Raw genomic sequence first — 27,500 nt, 5'->3', positions numbered from 1 at the left:
TCGCATTTCGGAACCCTCTTTCCCAGCACTGTCTCTTAGTGGTAATGCTGTTTGAGGAGTGGATAGGAGGAGATTGGAGAGGAGAGGAGTGGAGGAGAAAGGGGCCGGCTTGTGTGAGGTGGAATGCCTTTTTCCAATAAGAGAACTACTCTCCTTCCACACACACACACACACACACACACACAAACACACACACACACACACACACACACACAGACACCATCACCACCACCACCACCTCAGCACTCCCAGAGTGACGCGGCCCCAAACTGGGCTTTTAAAGATTAAAGGACCAGGGCCTCGGAGAGGAGCCAGTGGAGCGCAGCGGCACGGCACGGCACAGAGCAGAGTGGAGCGGTGCGCTGAGCTGCGGCTAAGCAGAGACGACAATCACTCTGTAATCTCTGTCAGCGGGGCCGGTCCTTCCCCCGTGTCGCAAATTGGCCAAACGCGTCACCCTGCGACGGATGAAAATGCAGTCGAGGAAGCGCTGGGTGACTCTACCACCCCCTTACCCCCCGAACACACACGCACACACACACAAACACATGCTACCCACATCACTGCCCCAGGGGGAAGCCAGGCAATTGCTGGCTGACACAAGATGTCCTACCGCATCGCCAGGCCCTCCCCAACCCTCCACTTGGCGCGCCATCCCAGTCGGGTCCATCTCCCAGCCCACAACACAATCACCTCTCTTCCAGCCTCATTCCACCAGCACATCCAAGAGCTTCAATTATGGAGAGGAAGGCTTGAAATGAGGAGAAGGTAAACGGAGACGGTGACAGACAGATGCATGGAGAGATAGGGAGTGACAGTGAGATAGAGAGAGAGAGAGAGAGAGAGAGAGAGAGAGAGAGAGAGAGAGAGAGAGAGAGAGGACAGTGAGATAGAGAGAGAGAGAGAGTGAGAGAGAGATAGGGACATATACATATATATATATATATATTATTATTATTTATATATATATTATTATTATTAAACGGAAAACAGTGAGATAGGAGTGAGAGAGAGAGAGGAGGTGTGATGGAGTGAACGGAGAGAGAGAGAGAGAGAGAGAGAGAATCATAACAACGAAACTATTTAATGAGTGAATAAGACAGTTCAGTGAGAGAGAGAGTGAACGTGAGTGTGTATTTTAAAATAACGGAGGAGGAATTACATAATCAATCTTGAGAGAGAGAGAGAGAGAGAGAGAGAGAGAGAGAGAATACGTGAATGAGTGAATAAGACAGAGTGAGAGAGAGAGTGAGTGAGTGTGTGAGTGAGTGAATGAGAGAGAGAATACGTGAATGAGTGAATAAGACAGAGTGAGAGAGAGAGTGAGTGAGTGTGTGAGAGAGAGAATGAGAGAGAGAGAATACGTGAATGAGTGAATAAGACAGAGTGAGAGAGAGAGTGAGTGGAGTGAATGAGGAGGAAACGAGAGAGAGAGAGAACACGAAAACGAGTGAATAAGACAGAGATGAGAGAGAGTGAGCAGAGTGCAAGGAGTGAAACGAGAGAGAGAGAATCACGAAATTAGTGAACAAGACAGAGGAGAGAGAGTGAGTGAAAAAAAGGAACGAGAAAATGAGAGAGAGAGAGAGAGAGAGAGAGAGAGAGAGAGAAAGAGAGAGAGACTGACTGATGGTTGGATTGTCTGACACACCACAAAACAGACTTTTAAAAAAATAACTGATTTGCTGACGTCACAGACCTGCAGAAACACATAAAGTGAAAAAAACGAAATTCAGCCAGCCTTCGGATCAAAATCGGCAGCCACAGAACGCCACACTGGCCTTTCCATTTAGTTTGAGCAGTTGACATGTCAAGATGAAGCAATCCCGGGTCTTTACATCACTAACTGGCACCAGGAATCACCACTGATATTGGCAGTGCGAATGGAGGGGCTGAGAAAGAGCCTCAAAGCTTAGAGAGAGACAGACAGAGGCCCTGGGGCTCATAGAAAAAGAGTGAGAGAGACGTAAAAAGAAGGGGCAAGGCAGTCAACCCTTGAGGGTCTGAGAAAGAGAGAGGGAGAGAGGGAGAGAGAGAGAGAGATAGGGAGAAAGAGAGAGAGAGAGGAGAGAGGGAGAGAGGGAGAGAGAGAGAGGAGAGAGGGAGAGAGAGGAGAGAGAGAGAGAGAGGGAGAGAGGGAGAGAGAGAGAGAGATAGGGAGAAAGAGAAGGGAAGAAAGAGAGGAGAGTGAGTGAAAGGAAAAGGCAGCTCCCCACTGTTTCTCTGCCACACCACCCTGTTGCTCCCTGACAGACTCTGAGGCGCTGGAAGATGACTGCAGCTGGCCCTGTCTGACCACCGAGGTCGCTAACCCACAATCCTGCTGGCCAACACGACTCACGTTGTTCTGTTGTGCTGTAGAGAGCATGCTAACGACATGTCTCTCTCACTCACTGTGGGAGTATATTTGTGGGTCTGTTTCCGACTTGATTGTGTGTGTGTGTGTGTGTGTGTGTGTGTGCATGCATGTGTGTGTGTGTGTGTGTGGTGTGTGTGTGTGTGTGTGTGTGTGTGTGTGTGTGTGTGTGTGTGTGTGTGTGTGAGAAGGTGTCAGATGTAGGAAGTAGTTTTGAAGCGACCCACGGGGAAATCACAGGATGTGTTAATGAGAGGACTAGAGGAGGGCGCGAGACAGTAATCTGCATTGCTACCCACCCCCCTCCGTCCCTCCACCCCTGCTGGCGGCAGAGCCGAGGATGTCGGGGAAGCATCTCCGAATGACAGGGCCTGTTCCGTCACTGCAGCAGCCCGGCGCAGGAGCCACCGCAGAGCATGCTGAGCGGCTTCTCACCAGCTGAGATCACACACCAGCAGAACGGCTCCTCGAACCTTTCAACCACTCTGCCTCCAGCGATGGAGAGAGAGAGAGAGCGCAAGAGAAGGAGGGAGACCGTAGAGGATGAGAGAGAAAGATGGAGATCGAGGGAGAAAAAGAAGGAAGAGGAGAGAGACATGGATAAAGGGAAAGGAAAAGAGTGATGAGCTGAGGGGCCAAATACATGGGGGATGATGTCAAGTCAAGTCAAGTCAGTTTTATTTGTATAGCGCATTTAACATGCACAGAGTGCAAAACCTGCAAAAGCCCACATATAAGACATTGTCATTGACACATACACTAACAAAGACACATGGATGGAGCGCCGTGAATGCCAGCCGCACTGCGACACCAAGACATACAAGACAGACAACAAACAAATTGATAAATAAAATAAATAAAAATAAAAATAAAATTAGTCCAATTTCCAACCGCTGAAAAATGTCCAAGGGCAATGATGACTCAAGGTGGAAACTGGGCGCGACAGCTGCGTCCCACAACCCATGCAACGGCAACAAAGTTCTTACACTCACTGGCAGTCTGGAGATAACGTGAACGTTAGGCCTTGTTAGTCTGGAGATGTGACAAAGAACATCCCCTGATTTTGGACTATTTAAAGTTGGGCTCTCTCTCTCTCTCTCTCCCTCTCTCCCTCATATTATATATATATATATATATATATATATATATATATATATTCTCTTTAGTTTAATCAGACCTCCACAAAATTACTTCCCTTCTGGTCTGCTAACCTTTGCCAAATTCCAGGCACACAGGCACACAGGCGCACACACACACACACACACACACACACACACACACACACACACACACACACACACACACACACACACACACACACACACACACACACACACACACTGTGCAGTGAAAGAAATGTCACACCTGTCATGCTCACCCGCTCCCTTTCAAAGGGCTCGTGGGAACTTATGCAAAAGGGAAAGCTGTGTGGCTAAAAACTGAATGGAGGAGAAATGAAATGAAAATGGAGGAGAGGGAGAGGGAGTATGAGAGGGAGGGAAAGGGAGGGTGGGAGCAAGAGAGAGAGAGAGAGAGAGAGAGAGAGAGAGAGAGAGAGAGAGAGAGAGGTGATGGAGAAGTGGTGAAGACAGCAGCAAGGACGGTCCGAATGACATGCACATAAAAGGGAAGAAACGGAGTGAGAATGTGACGGAGGAAGCAGGGAAGAGGAAGGGGGTGCAAGGGAAATGTGAGCCAGGCTCGGAATGAGGGAGGTGGGGCAAGCGGTGGCTGGCGGCGACAGTTGTTTATCCGCGGCCCTCCTGTCACGCACAGCCAACCCCAAACTCGCTCCTAACACACGGATCAACATCTCCAAGGCTGCAACAGCCAGGTTATGTTTTCTCCGCATTCAGTAAGTTGATTTTGTTGTTTATTTGTTTCCCTCTCTCTCTCTCTCTCTCTCACACACACACACACACACTAAGGCAGTAAAGATTAGAATGCAGAGCTTGGGCAAGACTGACCACACGGAACATAATGAGGAGAGTCTGGGATTAACGCTAACGGTGGTGAAATAAAAAATATCACAGGATGAAGATAAGGAGCCGCCGAGGGTGACGTGATGGCCACTTTAATGGAGCCTGAACTGTAAACACCAAGGCTTCACACTGGGCGATTAATTAGCTAATTAAAGCACACCCAACAAACAGGGGAAAAACATCCCACATGTGTGGGCATGTCGAGAGATGTTTTCATGTTTACACCAATTGCTCTCCTCTGGACTGGACAGAAGCAGACCACTTACTCAACTGAGAAAAAAAAAAAAACATATAACTTAACAACACCAGCTGAGAGTGGGTGTTCAACGGAGGTATGTGGTTGTTCTTTAGCTAAAGGTAACCTAGCCGTGAATGAGACAAGAACAGACAGCTAAACAGACTGGAGGCAAAGACAAGGGACAGTGGTGTGACAGGTGCCTGTCTGTCGGCCAGGCGTCTGAGGTGGTAATTGGGTTGCTAGCAGCCATGCTAACGGGGGAGAGGAGGAGGATGGGAGGCAACGAGACATGGCGTAATTGACTGACCGCAGGGCCTCTCCAGGGGGTCTGGGTGGATTTGTCGTGGTGCGCCCGTCTGTCCACCCTGGACGCCCCTGCCCTCTGCTGGCAGTGGCACCTCACAGCAGCCTGAGAGATAGAGGGAAGAGAGAGAGAGAGAGAGAGAGAGAGAGAGAGAGAGAGAGAGAGAGAGAGAGAGAGAGAGAGAGAGGCGAGGGGGAGGTATTGAATTAATCAAACCATGTCATGTGTTGGAACAAAATCTCATCAGCATAACAAATATGAAGCCGCACAGAAAGTCTGCCTGATGCTCTGGATACTTTGTGAAATTGTATGAAATTGAATGTGAGAGGTGGGAGATGTCATTTGGAGAACAGGGAGAAAATGTTACAGAAATATATAGTATAGTATAGTAATGTAGTACCATATGGTGGTGAGAAAATATCAGGCAATTATTTTACTTTTCCATTTAGCATGGGGGGACCTGTCCCAACACCTGCCCCAAAAAATGGAGTTATAAGTGCTAAAAGACTCCGATATGAGATATTTTCTTATTTGGAATATATGCCTCTCTGTGCATGTGTATCCACATTTTGCCTTTGAATTTTCTCCAAATCATAAAATCCTTCTGACAGCACTTCTGCAGTGCACCTCTGCTTATCTTGAATATATTTTCATTTAAGGAGAGAGTGAGAGAGAGAGAGAGAGAGAGAGAGAGAGAGAGAGAGAGAGAGAGATGGAAAGAGAGAGATGGAGAGAGAAAGTTTTAATCTTTCATTAGCTGTCAAAACTATAATTTAAACTCTATTTGCCAGCACCACATCTTTTCACTTTCCATGACTTGTCTTTTACTTACCTCCTCAAAGAGAGGAAGGAAACCAATGATAGACACAAATACAAACAGATGTTTCAACACTTGGCACATACCAGATATTAGTCAATTTATTGTATATAGTATACAGCCTTAAAATCCCAAAATTTGGTGGTGGGGCATTGTCTCTATGTATTACGGTAATTGGGGTCCATCAGGTCAAAAGACCTGAATCATCCTGTAATGTACTATTCTAATGGTAGAGGTGTGTCAGGAGAGAGAGCCGTGACGCTGCAGACAGTCTGATTTTCACTCTGGCTTATCTAATACTCTTCATGTAAAAGCACAGTCTCCAATGTGGGCAGAGAGAAAGAGGTGGTGATTCATGATATAATTAAATACATAATGCCAAATCATTTGCATTGATTTTGGTAGGTCACTGGCTCTAATTGTGCCTTTGTGTTGTGTAAACACGACTATCATCCGGTTCATCCTGGTTTTTCAATGTTTGGTCAGCATCACAGATGTTATGTCATAGACTGCATGTAACATTATTCTCGGTATTGCAGTATCATCATATCCTTTTGACATAAAACACAGTCTATGGGCTACACTCGATAAAACAAAACCACACGGTTGTATTTAGTCATTTAAAATCTATTAAAATATTCTGATGAGTTAGATAGAACGGCAAAAGCATTACAGTCTGAAGTTGACCACAGCTGGATTGACTGAGTGCCTCACCACTGTTTATGTGTATCTTGTGTTGCATTGTGTGATGTTATTGTAGTGAGGTGTGGCAGACATTAACTCACTGTCTGCTGCTGTATTGTGTGATGTGATGTGATGTGATGTGATGTGATGTGATGTGATGTGATGTGATGTGATGTGATGTGATGTGATGTGATGTGATGTGATGTGATGTGATGTGATGTGATGTGATGTGATGTGATGTGATGTGATGTGATGTGATGTGATGTGTGTGTTGTGTGGGGGGTGTTGTGTTGTGGTGTGTTGTGTTGTGTGTTGTGTGTTGTGTGTTGTGTGGGGGGTGTTGTGTTGTGGTGTGTTGTCTTGTGTTGTCTTGTGGTGTGGGTGTTGTGTGTTGTGTTGTGTTGTGTTGTGTGGTGTGGTGTTGGCATTGTGAGGTGTGCCAGATGTTACAGTAACTCACTGTCTGCTGTTGCTGTTTGTGGAGATACTGTTGCTGGGTGAGCTGAGCGATGGTGCGGTCCTTACAGCGCAGCTCTTCCCTCAACCCCTGCACTTCTCTCATCAGCTCCTGCAACTGGAACACCCAGCAGACATATTAACAGACGCACACACACCACACACACACACACACACACACATACACACACACACACACACACAGGCAATATAGAACTACTTTATACTAGAAATGTGTTTAAAATGATAATCAGAGACACACAACCTAGACATTTTCACATCCCCTTGAGCAGTACAGCTGTTTGATTAAAAAGGACCATCATTCCAACTGTGCCATTCCTACAGTATCAGTGATGCTTCTGTCTATACATCAATATGGCCTCCTCTTTTCCTGCACAGAGCATGAGAGGCTATACATCATTCAGTGGCATGGGAGTAAGGATAATGAGCTGTGCTAAAAGCCTTTTGTCTAGTCTGGTCCATACACACCTACGCCCAGGAGAGTTTGTGTGTGTGTGTGTGTGTGTGTGTGTGTGTGTGTGTGTGTGTGTGTGTGTGTGTGTGTGTGAGTGAGTGACAAACAGCTTCCACTACTTGTGTGTAAAGCCACCTGCAGCGTTTGTGTGTGTGCATGCATCCCTATTTGTGATTTCACACATTTAAGCCAACATGGCACAATGGTGCATGTTAAATAAGGATCAATACGCAAATCTTTATCCAGAGTTAACTTAACACCAGGATGACAATGATATTTTCCTCAACAGAAACTCCACCCACACAGCTGGATCAGTAGAACACACACACACACACACACACACACACACACACACACACACACACACACACACACACACACACACACACACACACACACAATGAAGCTGAATCAGTACAACACACACACAACAAACCCTCCCCTCTTTCTCACCTGGAGAGCACTGCTATCTTCAATAGATTCTGGACTGTCTGGAATTGCAGGACCATCTTCCAACTGAAAACACACACACAATACATATAATATAGACTGTATAGTTTAAAAAAAAAACATACAAATCACATACTGTATGTCTGCCACATAATAACATTGTTTCCCCAGCAACATTATGCCACCATTATTCTCACATTTAATCCAGCCTGTCTCCACTCAACCCTGATATTTATGTTTTTAGAAACACAAAATGAGTGTAGCGCCACATTTATAGATACAAAATAAATGCAGCACCACCTTTGTAGATCCCAAATGCAGCATCAGGACCACATGCTGGGGAATCTGGTCTGGGTAAACATGGTTCTGGCTCCTAGCCTGGCTGCTGATTGTGATTCTGTGTTATTTTCCGAATCAGGGCTGGGTGTGTGGTTTGTTTACAAATGTGTTCTACTTAGACGTGCATATATGAGACAGAGAAATCCAGACAGACTGACAGAGACCGTGAGAGAGATGAAGAGAGAGGGAGAGAGAGACGTTTAAAAAAATAATCAGATATTGAGTCAGACATGACATAAAAAAAGAACATATCCTCTCCTGTCTAAGCCACGTATCCGTGGCCAAGGTTTTTTCTCTTTCTCACAACTCATCTCTCATCCTCCCACCCTCCCTCTCTCTCTCTCTCTGAGCCGAGGGTGATGGAGTGACGGGAGTTTGGGCCGGGGCTTTAGTGGTTGCACGGATTCTGCCTGCTCCTTCATCTGAATTATTCATCCATGGCACACACTGATCCATTAAGTGATTAAGGGGCACAGACGTTAGAGAAATGATCAATGCTATACGTGTGCATGAGCGTATATGTGTGTGTACATGTATGTGTCTTTGTGTGTGTGTTTGTGTTTGTGTGTGTCTGTGTCTGTGTCTGTGTCTGTGTGTGTGTGTGTGTGTGTGTGTGTGTGTGAAAGACAGAGAGAGAGAAAAAATATGCCTGTGTGAATGTCTTTGTGTGTTTGCATCTATATAAGTGTGGTTGTGTTTGTGTGTGTGTGTGCATGTCTGTGTGTGTGTGTGTGTGTGTGTGTGCATTTCTTCAGGTGCATGTATATGTGTGCCTGCTGTCCTCTCTATGCTTCATAGCACAGATGTGTGGGAGGTGAGTGACATACAGATTAAAAACATATTGCCACAGCTTAAACACCTCTGTCAGCATCCGACTCTCTCTCTCTCTCTGTCTCTCTCTCTCTCTCTATCCCTTCTTTTCATCCACCCTTGTCTATCTCCCCCCTCTCTCCTCTCCCCTCTCTTACTCCATCCCTGCCTCCCTCCCTCTCACCCCAGCCTGAATGTCATGGCAGCTATTTCCTCTAAATGAGGACAATCATTCAATGATTCATCCATTATGGAACACGTCATTCTCCGTCACCTGGCCTTTCACATGCCATACAAATGCCACATTCACATGAAGCGCTCCAACATGCAATCACTCACTGTACAGCTGTTTTGGACTTTTACACCAACTTTGTAATTTTCTACAAGCCCATACACCCACACAGACAAATACCTAAACACATACACACACACACACGCACGCACACACACACACACACACACACACACACACACACACACACACACACACACACACACACACCTATCCACTCCACACCTACGGGCTCAGTGAGTGTCCTCGTTCACTGGCCCCTGTGCTGTGGGCCACAGAGTGGACGAGGGGAGAGCGCAAGACAGGAGCCAGAGGAGCGAAGTGAATGAGAGACATGAGGAGACATGCTGTAGCTCTACAAATGAGACAATGACTATTGATGACCCCGACCGTATGAAACGCTGACGACGTGGAGCAGTCCACTTACAGCTGTATAATCTTGATAAAAATGTCAGCTTCTTTTCTATCAGAGGCATGTGGGACAATGTTAAGTTGTACACGTTTTAAAGGGAAACTTGGCAGGATTTCCCCCTCTGCTGGAGAAATTGCACATTATGCTATTTCAAACTGTGTGAAAAGGTAATGATAAAGCACATGGATTTGTTACAAGCTAGCAAACTGTTAGCATAAGTTTGGCAGAACTATGTGGATGTTACAAGGTAAGAAACACGATTTAAAACGAGTTTCTTGTTTCTCACTTCTCTTTCCGGGACGGTAGTCTCAATGTTGCAAGGTTGGTTTTCATACTGGGGACTAGGCTTAGCCGAGGGAAAGTCACCATTTTCACCGGAACAGGTCATTTAACCATCCAAATGATTTCTAAACGGGTTTATTAAGTTGAAATAGTTGCCAAGTTCCCCTTTAAGGCGGTTGATTGATGGTGGTGGTGGTAGGGCAGGTAATGTGCATCATGGGTGTTCTGCACACATATGTGTTCATAATCTGAAGCTAGAGAAGAAAAACAAGCATGCAAACTCACACACCCACATTGTGCATTGGATCATTCGAGAGGTCAGGAGCTATATATGGCTCACTGGGTGACAACTTGTCTCGTAGGTCAAGGGGGGTGTCTGTGGGAAGAGTCCAGTTACAGTTTGAACGGGGGGGGGGTTTCCCCTGTGTGTGGGACCACCTACAGATTGGACAGGATGTCACAGGCACACAGGAAACACACAACAACTACTGTAATACCAGCAGCTCTGTGTCTCTGTGTGTGTGTGTCTGACTGAGTGTGTGGATATTTTAACCTTCTGGCAATCCAGCTGTCCTTCTGCACGCCTCCAACAAACACACACTTTTTAGCAGTTTGCTTGTGTTGAATATGTAGCATATGTGTTTACAGTTAGCTGCAAGTGTGTGTGCATGTGTGTGTGTGCGTGTGTGCGTGTGTGTGTGTGTGTGTGTGTGTGCGTGCATCTGTGCCACACCTGCAGCAGACTCTTGAGCTTGAGCAGCTGGTTTTTGACAAAGGTGCAGTCCTGGGACATGTGTTTGACTGTGAGCTCATCCAGCGCCACCATGTGGCCGTCGCCCCTCCCTGCAGGCTGCTGCAGGGCCCTGGGGCCCACCCGACACACGCCGTCATATGCCACGGGCCTGCTGAGACAGACAGACAGAGAAAGAACGGGATGTGAGTCACATGACATGGCAGATGATGTCATCATAGAGCATGGTAAGTGTGTATGATAATGATAGAGCATGATAAGTGTGTATGATAATGATAGAGCATGATAAGTGTGTATGATAATGATAGAGCATGATAAGTGTGTATGATAGAGCATGATAAGTGTGTATGATAATGATAGAGCATGATAAGTGTGTATGATAGAGCATGATAAGTGTGTATGATAATGATAGAGCATGATAAGTGTGTATGATAATGATAGAGCATGATAAGTGTGTATGATAATGATAGAGCATGATAAGTGTGTATGATGGAGCATGATAAGTGTGTATGATAATGATAGAGCATGATAAGTGTGTATGATAAGCATGATAAGTGTGTTTGATAATGATAGAGCATGATAAGTGTGTATGATAATGATAGAGCATGATAAGTGTGTATGATAGAGCATGATAAGTGTGTATGATAATGATAGAGCATGACAAGTATGTATGATAGAGCATGATAAGTGTGTATGATAATGATAGAGCATGATAAGTGTGTATGATAATGATAGAGCATGATAAGTGTGTATGATAGAGCATGATAAGTGTGTATGATAGAGCATGATAAGTGTGTATGATAATGATAGAGCATGATAAGTGTGTATGATAGAGCATGATAAGTGTGTATGCAGCTGGATGCTCAGAGCCTTGGTGGTCAGTGTTTACCTGTTGTCGTTGTGGAAATGGTCAGGTCCGTTCAGCCTGTGCTGCCTCCGCCTCCAGTGGCCCTGTCGGCCACCTCGGTCTGAGCGCTCAAAGTGGGCCATCCCGTCTGCATCTACACACACACGCATAGAGGCAGAGAGAGAGTTAGAATTAGGTGGATGCCATGGTAAGGACTATCTGCCAACTGAAAAATAATGTCAACATACAAGACAAAAAAACAAACCGACCAACTGCACAGTAACTGTAGACTGTCTTCTTACCACACACATACACACACACACACACACACAGGAAATTAAGCACATGTGTTTAAGTCTGCACCGCATCAACAGGAGAATCCTATCTTACACACACAGCAACATGAAGTTGGACCCATCCTGAAAGCTACTGTAATTTGTGTATGTAGCTCCAATGTCTCATAGTCTCCCACACACACATTCCAGATGGGCCACGGAGGAGCCAGCAGGGGCGTTCAGCCCGGAGGGGTCCGTCTCCTGGAGGTGCTGCTCTAGCCACCTCCAATCCCCCATAATGCCCAGCAATCCCTCCCAACACCCCCACAGTAGCAGAAACAAGCTGCTCCTCTAACTGCCTGGAGCGACACACACGCACACACACACTACACACACCCACACACACACACAGACATACACTCACACAAACACACTCAGCTAAGAGAAACACTGCCTGTCTTTCTCTTTCCTGTTTTTCACATATACACTCCACAGCTCAACGCACTTACAGGCTGACAAAGGCAAAACTAATGGTGCACAGCCCCTACACTTCTATACCGAAACAAACTTAAATGAAATAAGACATCATGACCAAACTTAGTGAAGGATTTGTGGATGCGCTCCAGGATGTATCAGCCCAAGGTTAGCGTTGTTAGCTCAGCTCTCCAGGGCGGCACATCATTCTCAGCGGCACACACTCTTGCCAGGAGTCCGATACCCTCTGAACAACTTTAAAAAACGTATTATTGAGTTGGAGTTCAACTTCAATTACGTTGTCTCACAACGCTCAATTTCAGCCAGTCAATTTAACAGACAAGCAAAACAGGGAAATATGTCATGCAATATGTCACACTTGAGCACAAAAGGGTGTGTGTGTGTTTGTGTGTTGGCCCCTCAGAATGACCTCATGATGGCAACTTTGGCCATTTCAGGCCAGCTCTCCGTAGGGGAGTTACAGTAACTGAGCCTGTGTATAGACTCATGACATACGGCCAAAACTCTGACAAACTCCTCAGCAGGCCTCTCACACACTCACACTCACACACTCTCTTTCTCACACTCTGTCTCTGCTCCCCTTTGCTCTTTTAAAGAATCTGTCTCCACTCTGTCTCAGTTTCTTCAACTATGTCCTTCTGTATCCATTTCTCTCTCTCTCTCTTTCTCTCTCATTCACCCTCTCTCACATACCATAATACCACAAATGAGTAGAGTCATGGAAACAACTCACCAACCTGCTACATTCCTCAGGTCTCCACTACGTCTGACAGCTACTCCAAAAACAAAATGGAATCATGTCCCAGGCATCTGAAGCAACAGTATCCAAATAGAAACGGTAAGATCCACAGAGAGAGTGAATATTTTGTGTTCAAAGTGAGCCACAAATCCGTTTTCAAACACAACAAGAGCACAAATCAAAGCACTTCACACTGAAAGCGACGACCGTCTGGAATAAACAAAACAACTCCCTTTTAGTTCACTCCTTTTTTCCTCTTCTTTCTATCTTTCTCTCTGGCTCTGTCTCTTCAAACAGCTGAGTAGCTGTGCCTTCTGTGACTTCAGCGACTCCCCCACCCTTTCTGGGAGCAGCAGAGCTTTCTGGGAACTCCCCTGGAGCAGCCCAAAGCCAAACAAGCCTCCGACTCAAGCGGGGCTCCACTGCTAATATCTCGGTCCAGAGAGAGAGAGAGAGAGCGAGAGAGGCACTGAGAGCAGGCACTGGGGTGGCCTGGCCTGAGACACCCGGAGCTCGAGCACACGGAAGGAGAGAGGAGTGGGGAGAGGAGAGGGGAGGGGAGGGGAGGAGAGGAGCAATGAGCTGGACTGGGACCCTCCAGGTCACGAGAACCAGTGGTGAGAGAAGAAGTAGAGAAAAAAACACACACACACACAAGGCCTTCCCCTTCCTGCCTGCCTGGCACTGGAGAGTGTGTGTGTGTGTCCAGGATGGGGGAAGGGAGGGAGGGCCCTGTCCATGCGAGTCCATTGACTAGAATTCTTGTCTCTAGCTAGCCTCATCTTCAAACACGCACACACACACACACACACATACTTCTTCCACTGTTTTCTGTAGCCCCGAGTCAGTACGCCCAAGGCTATAAATAACACACTCAGGACACACACAAACACACACCAGAAAAGGAGGGGAAGGTGGGACAACTGGGTTGCCTGCTTTAAATTCCTTCACACAAACATATAACCTACACACACACATATATATATACACACACACATACACAAAACTATACACAAACACATTCTAATTCCATAACAGTTTTATCTGTTCCCCTGTAACGTAAATAGAGAGTCAAAGCTGTGTGTGTGTGTGTGTGTGTGTGTGTGTGTGTGTGTGTGTGTGTGTGTGTGTGTGTGTGTGTGTGTATGTGAATGTGTGTGCGTGTGTTCTATGTCCACTGTGCATTGTTCTGCCTTTAAAAGAAATCCTTTGTGTCCACTCTCGCTGGTATAGAGTCTGAAGTCATCCTCTGACTTTCTCTCATGATGTCACCAAGAGACTGACTGAAGAATTCCTACATTACCCATGAGTCCTCGTTCGTCACCGCACTCCACATAGCAACGGCACAAGTCAGTCCGTAGCCCCTGGCTCAACCTACCATTAGAGAAGCAGAAAAAGAGAGGCAGCCGTCCAGCCACATCCGACGGGGGCCAAGCGGAATTGCAGCTTCGCTGTCCAGTAAGAAGACACTCCGCCATGGCGGCAGCAACCACACAACAGCTAGCCGGCACAGACAAGGACGCTCACAAGGACATTAGGTCCTCCTGACTATTAAAGGGACGGCTCTGGCAAATCAAACACGAGGGAAAATGACTCATGGCAATGGCAGCACAGACAAACAGACTGCACTGCCATTAGTTTAAGGGGGAAAATAGAATAATAAGAGAAAGCTATGCTGGTTTCACTCAGGGGGCCCTAGCTGAGAAAGGTCATTCAAATTCACATTCATCTAAGCGAGAGGCCATGATTACCATGATTACTTTAAATCAGTGACATCTTCACACGACGCAGCAGAGGAGAAAAGGCCCTGTGAGGGTGTGTATGTGTGTGTGTGTGTGTGTGTGTTGGGGAGCCTTATAAAGCACAGACTGCTGATTAGATCACATCTGCAGCAAGGGTGGGCGGATGATTAGCACTTTCACTTTGGGGGGTTGGGTGGTGGAAGAGGAGGAGGTGGAAGGAGTGTTTGGGCCAGGAGTGCTATCAGTGACACCCTGTAGATCCGGGTGGAGGGGAGTAGTGGGAGGAGACGCCTAATCAAGCGCTCATCCTCTCTTGCTGACGTGGAGATGGCTAGATGGATGGCCCACTGTGCTCCTGTTTTTTAAGGCTAACGAGCTCAAACGAGATTTGGGCTTGTGAGTGGAGGCACGGGACAGATGTTCGTTGGCAATCATCTTAGCCCTGAATCTGCAGAGCCAGGTTGTGGACAGAGAGAGAGAGAGAGAGGAGGCGGGGAGGAGGAGGACAGGGCACAGTGTGATGGCATGTTGACAATGTGCAAAATGCACCCGGGTCCGTAGACGTATGTGCGTGTGTGTTTAAATGCCAGCAGATGAGGAGGTACATGGATTCCTATACCGTATGTATGTGCATTTGAGATAAGAGCACTGATCTATAAAGAACTTCTTCTTTATAGATCAGTGGATAAGAAAGACTTAGAGGTTTTTAAATTAAAATTAAAATGACATTTGGGCAGCATTTTCCCTCAAACTATGGGAATTGGAACTGACTGGCCATGCAATGCATGCATGTGTGTGTGTGTGTGTGTGAGCCAACTCACCATTGCACAGAGACACATCCTCTGACAGGTCCACATCCAGCATGAGGTCATCATCTTCAAGGTCACATGACTCCAAATTATCCAGGTTGCTAAGAATGTCCTGAGACAACACAGAGAGACAACACATTAGAGAGAAACTACATGAAACCACCATCGCAATTTGTTGTCTTTCACCACTAAACACAGTATTTACTACAAGGCAGTAAAGTGCCTTTCAGACGCCATTTAAATACTGAAAGGAGCAACATTGCTCTTGTGTGCTTTCCGCCGAAAAGTGTCTCATCAACCAGGCCAGCTGTTTTGAAGAACAGCAAACACATCTTATTAATGGTGAAGACGTCTAGTCAAAACAACAAATTGCGGCCTGGACTGCTATTTGCACCCCAGTACACGAAGCCTGCCCACACAGAAACACTCCAAGGCAGAGATCGATACACTCCGAAGGTGGAATAGCAAAAGCCATTTTGTGCTCTGAGATAATGGAAGTGAACTGCCTGAACTTCTTTAAAAAGCACTAAGGTATTGGTTAATGGCCTGAGCCGCTTATTACTGAACTTTAATCAACAAAAGGCCCCACTTTAAACAAAGACAGACAAATGCAAAGAAAAGAGACACAAGGGGGCAAAACACTTTAGTGGTAAAACAAGGGCAAATGTGTAGGATCAGTAGGAATTCTTATGAAGTGGCTAGTCCTTGCTAGTCCCTGCTTCACTGTACTATTACATAAGCTTCATCACAAACAAGCTCGCTAAATAGTTTATTAATTAGATACTGAGCCATTTCTCAACACAATCTCCTATATATATATATATATATATATATATATATATATATATATATATATATATATATATATATATAAATATATATGATTCAATACAATTCAAACAGTCAATACAATTCCTGTTAAGTATGTTAACATTGGGCAAACTCTCAGTAATGAGCTTTTCAGCAGGGTGTAACAATTCAAACACAACTGAAACTTTCAGTTCCCTACAGACAGCGATTAGGCTGCATTGATGAATCCGGGGTTATCCATCAACATGGTTTGATGAAGTGTAGAGAGCAATTTTTTTCCAATGTAGTGTTTATTAATCATGGAACAGAGGATAGATGGAAGGCTGACTTCCATATTTACAGAACTGCCATTGCTCATAAAATATAAATCACTTGCATTTATGATGTCAGACGAAACCGTTTGCTTTGCACTCTGGTTAAACAGCGTTAAATATCAACCAGCAGTGAGTGGCATTTGCTTTAAGTAGTGGCTATGGCCTTCAACAGCTCTCTTTCTATCTCACTTTCTCCTGCACACACACACACACACACACACACACACACACACATAAAAACAATAACACACAAACATGCATGCACACACACACACACACACACACACACACACACACACACACACACATATTTACAACTGGCCTTCAGTGCTGGTGTATCCTGCAGCCATGGCAGCGGAGAGAGCTTAGTCACGGTGCGCTGCTCCGGGGAAAAGATATTTCACACAGCTGGGTCAGGGGTTTAGCTACGGCCGTGGCTGCATCACCTCTTCAGATGACACGCCTATGTGTGTGTGTGTGTGTGTGTGTGTGTGAGCCAACTCACCATTGCACAGAGACACATCCTCTGACAGGTCCACATCCAGCATGAGGTCATCATCTTCAAGGTCACATGACTCCAAATTATCCAGGTTGCTAAGAATGTCCTGAGACAACACAGAGACAACACATTAGAGAGAAACTACATGAAACCACCATCGCCAATTTGTTGTCTTTCACCACTAAACACAGTATTTACTACAAGGCAGTAAAGTGCCTTTCAGGCATGTTTAAATACTGAAAGGACAACATTGCTCTTGTGTGCTTTCCGCCGAAAGTGTCTCATCAACCAGGCCAGCTGTTTTGAAGAACAGCAAACACATCTTATTAATGGTGAAGGCGTCTAGTCAAAACAACAAATTACGCGACCTGGACTGCTATTTGCACCCCAATTACCGCGAAGCCTGCCCACACAGAAACACTCCAAGGCAGAGATCGATACACTCGAAGGTGGAATAGCAAAAGCCATTTTGTGCTCTGAGATAATGGAAGTGAACTGCCTGAACTTCTTTAAAAAGCACTAAGGTATTGGTTAATGGCCTGAGCAGCTTATTACTGAACTTTAATCAACAAAGGCCCCCACTTTAAACAAAGACAGACAAATGCAAAGAAAAGAGACACAAGGGGGCAAAACACTTTGAGTGGTAAAACAAGGGCAAATGTGTAGGATCAGTAGGAATTCTTATGAAGTGGCTAGTCCTTGCTAGTCCCTGCTTCACTGTACTATTACATAAGCTTCATCACAAACAAGCTTCGCTAAATAGTTTATTAATTAGATACTGAGCCATTTCTCAACACAATCTCCTATATATATATATATATATATATATATATATATATATATATATATATATATATATATATATATAAATATATATGATTCAATACAATTCAAACAGTCAATACAATTCCTGTTAAGTATGTTAACATTGGGCAAACTCTCAGTAATGAGCTTTTCAGCAGGGTGTAACAATTCAAACACAACTGAAACTTTCAGTTCCCTACAGACAGCGATTAGGCTGCATTGATGAATCCGGGGTTATCCATCAACATGGTTTGATGAAGTGTAGAGAGCAATTTTTTCCAATGTAGTGTTTATTAATCATGGAACAGAGGGATAGATGGAAGGCTGACTTCCATATTTACAGAACTGCCATTGCTCATAAAATATAAATCACTTGCATTTATGATGTCAGACGAAACCGTTTGCTTTGCACTCTGGTTAAACAGCGTTAAATATCAACCAGCAGTGAGTGGCATTTGCTTTAAGTAGTGGCTATGGCCTTCAACAGCTCTCTTTCTATCTCACTTTCTCCTGCACACACACACACACACACACACACACACACACACATAAAAACAATAACACACAAACATGCATGCACACACACACACACACACACACACACACACACACACACACATATTTACAACTGGCCTTCAGTGCTGGTGTATCCTGCAGCCATGGCAGCGGAGAGAGCTTAGTCACGGTGCGCTGCTCCGGGGAAAAGATATTTCACACAGCTGGGTCAGGGGTTTAGCTACGGCCGTGGCTGCATCACCTCTTCAGATGACACGCCTATGTGTGTGTGTGTGTGTGTGTGTGTGTGTGTGTGTGGGGGTTGGCATGGGGGAGTCCTGCTTCAGGGATCCCCTCCCGCAACCCCCCCACACACACACACACTTTCAGAGAGCCCATGAGGGGACACGCAGGAAGATGGGATTATACCGCTGTTCAGGTGTGGAGCACGTAGTTTGGCTGGCCTGCTGATAACACACGGCGTTCGTGTCCAAAAGGACGAGCCAAGTGGACAACATTGTTTGTGCATCATTGCGGATGAGTCCGAAATGAGAGACTGTAATGGAAGCAAATGTGGTATGAGAAGTTGAAAGGAATATTAAAAACAGTGAGCCCAATGGCTTCTGTCTAGTTTCTTCTAAACTTTTTATACTCTAAAATATATTTATAGCAAATATTACATTTGTATACACTATCTGTTTCTGCTTGACACAGTTTAACCATCCATAAGAGCGTAATCTCTCTTATTTTGAGACAGGGCTGGGAGCGTGCATCTGCTACATTCCGGGGATGCTCTGGATATCATTGAGCCCTGCTCAGTCATGACAGCAGTCAGAGTCATTTGCACCCTAAAAAAGCACCTTCACTGCAACCATGACACTTCTGTGGAGGCTGCCTATCCAATATTTATCACAGCAGCAGCAGTGCTTTCTTATAAAAAAAAAGTGGAATGGAAGAACACACACACACACAACCCCCAAATCCCTGAAATCAATGTTCATCTCAGATCTGTGTCCATGTTTTCAGCACCTCTCAGTGTTCTGAGTTAGCACTGACAATGCTTAGGCGGTTAGAGGCGGTAGTCCATTGATCCCTCCACACTGGGTGAGCCAGGCAGAGAGAAGTTACCCAGCGTGCCCCTGTATCTCATTAGGTACGCAATCAGTCGTGACTAATGGGTAGAACCTTGCAGATATTCATATCTTTAACAGCTTATTTCAAGCACATACCAACAATGTAGTTGTTTTTCTCTCAATTCTTTTGTTCATAGGATCATGTTCATATTCTGTAGTGTGTGTGTGTGTGTGTGTGTGTGTGTGTGTGTGTGTGTGTGTGTGTGTGTGTGTGTGTGTGTGTGGTTGGGAGTGTGTGAGTGCAGTCTGTCTGCTGGTGTGAGTGCGGATGGTTTTCGCGTGTGAGACTATAACACTTCACCATTCCATGCCTAAATCCACAGGCACAGCCTAAAGCTGACCTGCTGCATGGCGGACACACAGAGCTGTGCACCAATCCAATCACTCGACCCATTTGCTCCCAGCACAACATGATCAATCCCTGGCGCCTGCCTGACCTATCAGCACCCCCACTCTCCCCTTCAAGTGCACCAATCCTGCAATTTATACTCTCTGTCCAGGGCGGCAGAGCCCCTTGCCAAGAGGGAGGACTTAAGTAATGTGGGGTTAGGAACTAACCGTGAATCAGGGGAGTTAAAGCGAAATGTCCTCCAACCTATTTGAGAATATAAAGAACTCTGTCACAACCTGTAAAACTTGACAGCCAGCAATTATGCACAACTTCTCAGCAAGATATAATGTAGCATTGGCACTATGTATCACTCTGCTCTGTAGATCGACTGTACTATCCGCAAGTCACAGGAGGCAATAGTGCTGCCTGGGATCATCATTATGCCCTGGTTTGCCCTTATATGTACTTTTTCCACAGGCCAAATGTGCTTCGACATCACCACAGCCATGTGACCTCAGCAGATAATGACACCCCTGAGAGTGAGCAAGAGTAGATGAGCTGTTTGTGTGTGTGAGTGTGTGTGTGTGTGTGTGTGTGTTTCTGTGCCAAGAGAGAAATAAAAAAGGCAGTGGTACACAGACATTTCAACTTGTTACACAGAAAGGAAAAATATCTATATGATTATAGAACAGCTCTATGTACCCTGGTCTCCAGCAGGTCTACTACACTTAGAGCAGAGCACGGCACACTGCACGCAAGCTACGGTTTCATTAATGGTGACAAAGCGCCGGTCTGCACCACATACGCCGGCTTATTGCCATGGCAACAAAAGCATGAGTGCTTCCTTTATTGAGCCACTAATGAATCTATCTGTTGCATTTGTGCACTTCTGCAGCCAAACAAATCTAAACATGAGCATACTACGACAAGCCAACCACTAGAGCTGCCCGCAAGTGACTCGGCAAGAGGGGTTTGAGAGGTAAATGGTCAGAGACATGAAGCGAGGGATCAAAGCAGATGAATGAAGGCCTCACGGTGGTGGAGCCGTGCTCTCATGGTGAGTATACAAATAAATAAAAAAATTGAGTATATTTTTGCCCTTTTTATGCCTTTAATGAGACAGGACAGTGGAGTACAAACACTCCATTCTTAAGAGATGGGGACAAAAGCACTAAATGATTGGCTATTGAAAAGTCCAAACAAGTCAAAAAAGTTCAACCACCTCAACCGCTCCTTGATTTTTTTAAACGTAAGAGGTTGCAATCTGCTCCTATTGGAGAAGCCCAGAAGCACATAGCCTACACAGTTTATACTTTGCTTTGGCTTGGACCATGGATGGCCAGTGGGATCAATCCTATTGACTAAAGCCTGCACCTTACGCAGTTGGATTATTGAGTGAAGGCAAGATTCCCACCCCCCTCCAAAAATAAATGTAAAACAACTGAATAATTCGACAAACATGAAAGACTAGACCACTCCGCTCTAAGAATTCATGATGAAGAAACATACTGCCCCCTTGAGGCATGCGCTGGCAACTGCATGTATTTCATTTCCTGCCCTCGACCTATACTTTCCGCTCCTTGCCATTCATTTGTAAAGAGACTGGTAGTTGAGGTGGGAGGGAGTGGGGGGGGGTCGAGGGTGCAGGGCTGTACAATTTTCATATGAAACAAAGCAATACCAACCTCAGCCCTGGGTTATTCCTTTGCCTCAAGTCTCCCTGGACCAATCTACACAATCAGGAAGCCCTGTAGAGCTGTCAGACCTTACATAAATAACCTGCTTTCAGACAAGCTACTACATACACTTCACATATGACAGCTCTATGCTGCAGCAGTGCTGTATAGCTGCAACACAAAGAACATTAATAAGCCTATTTCACAGTGTCCAGGTGTCCGGCCTCATTTATGTTAATGATGCCTTAATTGGCAGGGTTAAACGTCTTCCTGCTTTTGTCTTTCCTGTGGACTTTTCTTTTGCTGTCTATGGGACTGTGCTGTTCCACAGGAAGTTGATTTACACAGCGACCCCATCTTGTGAAATGGGCTAATTAGCAGGTTCAATTGTTCTGCCACACACTGTCAAGAGACTAGTGCTACGTTTACACGAGGCCAGCTATTTTCATAAACGGACATTTCACCCTCTCCGTTTTCAAAAATAACATTGTGCACACCTGTCAGTTTTTAGAAAAGTTTTCCTTTACACTAACCCGGGTATATCCCTTCAAGAGCATGCCAAACCTGTATGTGGTAGTGTAACGAGAAGTTCAAGCCCATGTTAGCCAATCAGAATCCTGAAAATATCAACAACAGCAACGAATCACTTCCTCTTTCTCTTTTGAACTGACTAAAAATCTCTGCCTCGTCACATAAATCTCCGTTTGTACCTCTTTAAACACAAACGAACAAACACGAGTTTTCACAAAAAAACGATCAGCCCGGAGTTTTTACAAACTCTGTTTGTGGGGGGATAAAACCTCTGTTTGCGTCTAAATGACAGGGTCAAACGCAGAAAAACATCACTGGTTGCATCATTTTCGTTGTTGTCTAAACAGGGCCTAGTAGAGGTGAAGAATGTTTCACTGTGTCCTGTTCTTTACATTGCAAATACTTGGCTTAGATCCTATAAGTCACGGTGCATATAGGTGGGTTGTAGGAGAGGCAGAGAAAGTCTCAGGATACAGAAAAACAGACTAATAGCAAGACGGAGGGTATTGAAAGAGAGACAATGAAAGAGACAGACAGAAAGAGAGAGAGAGAGAGAGAGAGAGAGAGAATGGAGTCTCCACACTTCACTTTGAATTTTAATGAATGTGTCTGATGAGAGTAACGTATAAAGATCGGTATCTTCTTCTCCACTGCTCTTGCACCTCTTTAATGTTTCATGTCTTACTGGCAGCAGAGAAGAGCTAACGTTGGAAAAGAAAGAAAGGGGGGGAAAAAACCTTTCATTACAGGGCATGGTCGAACCATGGGTGCACAACAGCCTATTACTGGAACTGAGGCAAAAAACCTAATGTGTGCTACCCAGAACCATTAGACTGACAGCCTCTTTGTTACAGAATTCAAATCACGGACATGCGCAGACCATCATTTATTAGCTTTCCATTTCATTTGGAATTTACGGCGGACGGGCCCATTCCCAGCCCATAGTAACGCTAAGCTAAGCACTCTGACTCAGCACATTTCTCTCATGCTCACAGACAATACAGGTTAGCCTGGTGCTAAAGCAGAGCCACAGCCCTCTGTATGGATGTCTATCGTGTGTGAAAGTCTATTCCTTAGCTTGGGGCAGATCACAAGTGATGTTTTAGTTTGCTTTGTTTTGTACTGATTTTGAAAAGACATTGTTTACACAGCTCCATGGGCTTAAAATCTTCTGAATTACATTAAGAGTTTGCTAATCATGATAATGTGCAAAAAGGAAAAAAAGTCTACATAAATAGGACATTAGAACACATTCACTAACAAACCAAATACATGTAGTGAATCAATTTGTCCACTAGAGGTCAGTCTCTAGCCAACTCTCTGTCATGGTTGGACCAGCCATGGAAAAGGGCACTTGAATTTCATTTGAAGACAAAAGGGTGGGTGAGCACATGGTAGCACTCAAGAACTATGAGGCTATTTCATTACAGCCAGTCTAATCCAATACCATGGCACATTTATCGTTTTGATATGGCATTGACGTTTTGTGCCATCAGATGTGCAAGATGTCAGTTGTAGTTACAGGCAGTTGGACAGGGCTAGTATATGAAATCAAACCACCTCTAACCATTACAAATGTAAACACACACACACGAACACACACGCAGACACACGCACACGCACACACACACACACACACACACACACACACACACACACACACACACACACACACACACACACACACACAAACACTTGCCACAAGGCCTCAGCAACAGAGCATACAGCCGTGTGATAGGTTGGCATTTCTAAATCACTCTCAGTTAGGACCTCTGTAAGGGGAGAAAAAAACATAAAGCTGATTAACATTTGAACTCTCCGCCCATTAATCTCTTTATAGGTTCCTCAGAGCCAATCAGCATACCCGGCAGCGGCAGGCGGCACAAGGAGCGACAACGGCCCGTTAATCCCCTTCTGAGAGAGCACTCCAACCCAACTCTCTCTCACCTTATTCCTCCCACCCCACCCTTGCCCCAACATCCCATTCATATACATGCCTCCCAGTCATCCACCACTGGGGCATATACCCTTACCATAACCTCCCTTAACTAACCACAGTAGTACACACACACACACACACACACACACACACACACACACACACACACACACACATTTACAGTCTGGTGAGCAGGTGTGCTGTACTTGGTCACGAGTGGTTGGGCTGGAAGCTAAGCGCTCATTAGCGTCAGGACGGCAGCCGGAGGCAGGCTTTAGGTTCCGGACCAGCCCCAGGCACCAGCCACCGGGGGAGTACCGCGGGTGAAAGCGAGAGGGCTAGACTGTGCCAAGGGGGCACCCTTGGCACTGGGCAGATCAGAACACAACCCTGGATCAGAGCGGCCCATTGAGGTCTTGGCAGGGGCCAGGGCAAGAGGATCAGCAGGGGGCAGCTTGGCATAGAGATGAAAGGTAGAGTACAAAGGGCTTGATCACGGCGTCTTAAGATTAACCTCTGTGCTCCTCGCAAGAATTAGCAAGGTTACAAGTGCACAGCAGAGTGCACAGTGTTACATAAGTGGGTTGCATGTGTACAGCCGCGTGTGTGTTACCAGACATGGCGATCAATTCTTAGCTCCCTCCCTCCCTGATAGATTGGGCTAATAGATTGTGGCTTACATGATGAGCCTCCATTGTTCCATCCCTTTGTTCTCTTCTCACACAGTAAGCACAGCATTTGTGAGCGTGTGTCTGTGTGTGTGTGTGTGTGTGTGTGTGTGTGTGTGTGTGTGTGTGTGTGTGTGTGTGTGTGTGTGTGTGTGTGTGTGTAAGCATGCACAGTATGGCTAAACTGTGGGTATGCAAAAAATAACTAAAATAAAATAACTCTGTTTGTGTTTGTGTGTGTGTGTGTGTGTGTGTACATGAGTGCATGTGCTCACCCCACAGATGCCCTCTGAGTCATAGCTGCCGCAGCAGTGTGAGTTGTGACCCATGGGCTCCAAGCCCTCCTCGTCCCACATGTAGGTCCCCCCAGAGCTGTTGGACGGCGACAGCTCCAGAGACGAGCCTGGAGGGAAGTCGTGCTCCGGAGACTCCGCCAGGGGGGGACGGGGAGCCTGCACCCCATAATCAGCCTTCCCTCCTGGGGAACATGGCAAGATGACAGGGGTCTTCACAAGTGCTTTAATGAAGTTTCCACAGAGGTTAAAAAGGTTATGCGAAAAGAAACTTTAGGAAGCGCAGAAATGACAGTCTGACATTACCATCCAACAATCTTACAAGTATATATACTCTTTTGATCCCATGAGGGAAATTTGGTCTCTGCATTTATCCCAATCCGTGAATTAGTGAAACACACACAGCACACAGTGTACACACAGTGAGGTGAAGCACACACTAATCCCAGTGCAGTGAGCTGCCTGCATCAACAGCAGCGCTCGGGGAGCAGTGAGGGGTTAGGTGCCTTGCTCAAGGGCACTTCAGCCATGCCTACTGGTCAGGGTTCGAACCGGCAACCCTCCAGTTACAGGTCCGAAGTGCTAACCAGTAGGCCACAGCTGCCCCTAAAATCTTCACTGATTTGGTTGAGCAAAGGCCACTTGTAAAGGGCATTGACGATGATAACATTGCAGGAGTTTGCATCCTGTGCTATCAAAAAAACTCCCAGAGCCCTGCGGTGTTAAGCTGTAGACTTTGATGGTTTCCACATTACACCTTTCCAATTTGACATCCCTCTCTGTGACTACCCCAATTTAATGGTTCTCAACATAAGGTCTATAGACCACTATCTTGTTATGAAAATAAATTTTAAGTTCTTGGCAGTACTTCCAACTATGGTTGGCAATGATGATAAAATTCCCTTAATAACAACCTCTTTTCAAACAGAAACTAATGGGCAATATGCAATAATGGTTATAGTCTGCAGTGGATGTTTCTGATCTAAGCTGATACCTGTCCAGTCCATGGTTTCGTTCAGAAAACTGCGGAGTCGCGCCTGGCTGGACGATGCCAACCGCTGTCTGTTGTCAGGCGTGCCGTCATGTGACTGGTCTCCCAGGTTGTCATCGAGGAACTCCTCACTGGTGTCGTTTCGGTCCAGGGAGGACGCTGAAGAAAGGGACATGTCCTCCAACACCTCCCCTGGACACGAAAGACTGGGGTCCTTCTCCCTCTGGTTAGAGTGGTCCTCTGAGGGATTATCTAGGCAAAGTACCTGGAAAAACATTTACAAGAGTTAAAGAGTAAGAAGACAATATTCTCAGTGCTGTTCCAGCTGAAAATGAAAATGCAATGCGGAATCAAAGTGTAATGCGGAGTACAATATACAATATATAACTACAATTAATATAGTTATTTAGTATTATCATTATATGTATAGCTACAATTAATATAGCAATATAGAGTTCAGTGATTTGTTATACCAATGGATGCAGGATTGGGATCTAGACAATCTAATGAAGGGAGGAAGCATCAGTGCATTGAGACTCACCTTGTCACTGTCAGCAGAAAAGTCGGGGGAAGTGAGTGGCGACACCTCACTGTCAGTCGCAGGCTCACTTCCCCTGCCCTCCTCCGCTTTCCCGTCACCCGCCATCCTCCCAGCCAGCAGAGGGCGCTGTGGCTTGTTCCCGGCTGACCGTGTCAGTCGATAGGCCAGGCCGGAGGGTTTTGTCAGCACGCAGTTGGGCAGGAGGGGCTTCCTCAGTGCGCTGGGCGGCGTTGCGGACCCTGCCGCCCCCAAGGCCGAGGGCCGCTCAAGAAAGCCCCCCTTGCCGAGCTGCTGCTGCCCGGATGTCCGGCCATTGGCGAGGACGTGCTGGGTCCGGAGGACAGGCGGGCGCAGCTGGGTGTTGGCCAGTGGCTTGGCCAGCTCCACGGCCCGGTTGAAGGAGAAGGAGCGCGGGATGTGCTCGCCGGTAGGCAGCTGCTTGAAGTTGGTGAAGCTCTGGGAGCGCACCATGCTGTCGGAAGAGGAGGGCGAGTGCGCCAGAGTCTTCAGGCTGTCGCTAGACTGGGACAGGCTGTCCCGGGAGCTGCTGCGCGGGGACGAGGAGCTGGCCCGCGGGCGCAGCAGACCAGAGCCCCTGCCGGGCCCCGTGGAGGAGGAGGAGGAGGAGCCGTTCTGGGTCGGCCTGGCTCCGTTGCTCTGGGGGCTGGCCGGGTGGTTGGAGGGGGACTGCTTTGGCATGGGCTTTGGACTCGGGCTCCTCTTTGAGGCCTGCTTGGGAATGGCTTTGGGGCTGCTGATGGTCACCGGCACTGTGCCAAAGCGACGCGCCTTGGTGACAGGAGTGGCCGGTTTCTTGATCTCTCTGAGCCCTGGAGAACCATGGGGAGGCCCTCGGCCGCGTTCCACCTTCTCCCCAGCGGTGGAGCCCTGCTCTGGGCTGGCAGGCTGCACAGGGCTCC

General features: G+C 46.3%; 1 protein-coding gene across 5 annotated transcripts in view; it reads right to left on the bottom strand.

Moving 5' to 3' along the window:
• ccser2a (coiled-coil serine-rich protein 2a) overlaps positions 1 to 27,500 on the bottom strand; it is a 63,787-nt gene that overhangs the window by 9,775 nt on the left and 26,512 nt on the right. For 4 of the 5 annotated variants that reach the window (XM_048269283.1, XM_048269288.1, XM_048269286.1 and 1 more), the window contains exons 2-10: positions 26,581 to 27,500; positions 26,043 to 26,304; positions 25,031 to 25,233; positions 17,185 to 17,284; positions 11,538 to 11,649; positions 10,631 to 10,802; positions 7,766 to 7,828; positions 6,842 to 6,955; positions 4,884 to 4,985 (exon numbers count right to left, since the gene is read on the bottom strand). The exon at positions 26,581 to 27,500 is cut by the window's right edge and continues 247 nt beyond it. In XM_048269283.1, the coding sequence (XP_048125240.1) occupies positions 4,884 to 4,985; positions 6,842 to 6,955; positions 7,766 to 7,828; positions 10,631 to 10,802; positions 11,538 to 11,649; positions 17,185 to 17,284; positions 25,031 to 25,233; positions 26,043 to 26,304; positions 26,581 to 27,500 (2,048 nt within the window). The remainder of the gene's footprint in view (positions 1 to 4,883; positions 4,986 to 6,841; positions 6,956 to 7,765; positions 7,829 to 10,630; positions 10,803 to 11,537; positions 11,650 to 17,184; positions 17,285 to 25,030; positions 25,234 to 26,042; positions 26,305 to 26,580) is intronic. The other variant, XM_048269285.1, reaches the window with a different exon arrangement.

Source organism: Alosa alosa, chromosome 18 (assembly GCF_017589495.1).
Source record: "Alosa alosa isolate M-15738 ecotype Scorff River chromosome 18, AALO_Geno_1.1, whole genome shotgun sequence".
NCBI lineage: Eukaryota > Metazoa > Chordata > Actinopteri > Clupeiformes > Clupeidae > Alosa > Alosa alosa.
Note: the sequence above shows the minus strand (reverse complement) of the source record. Positions and strands in the feature narration are given on the sequence as shown.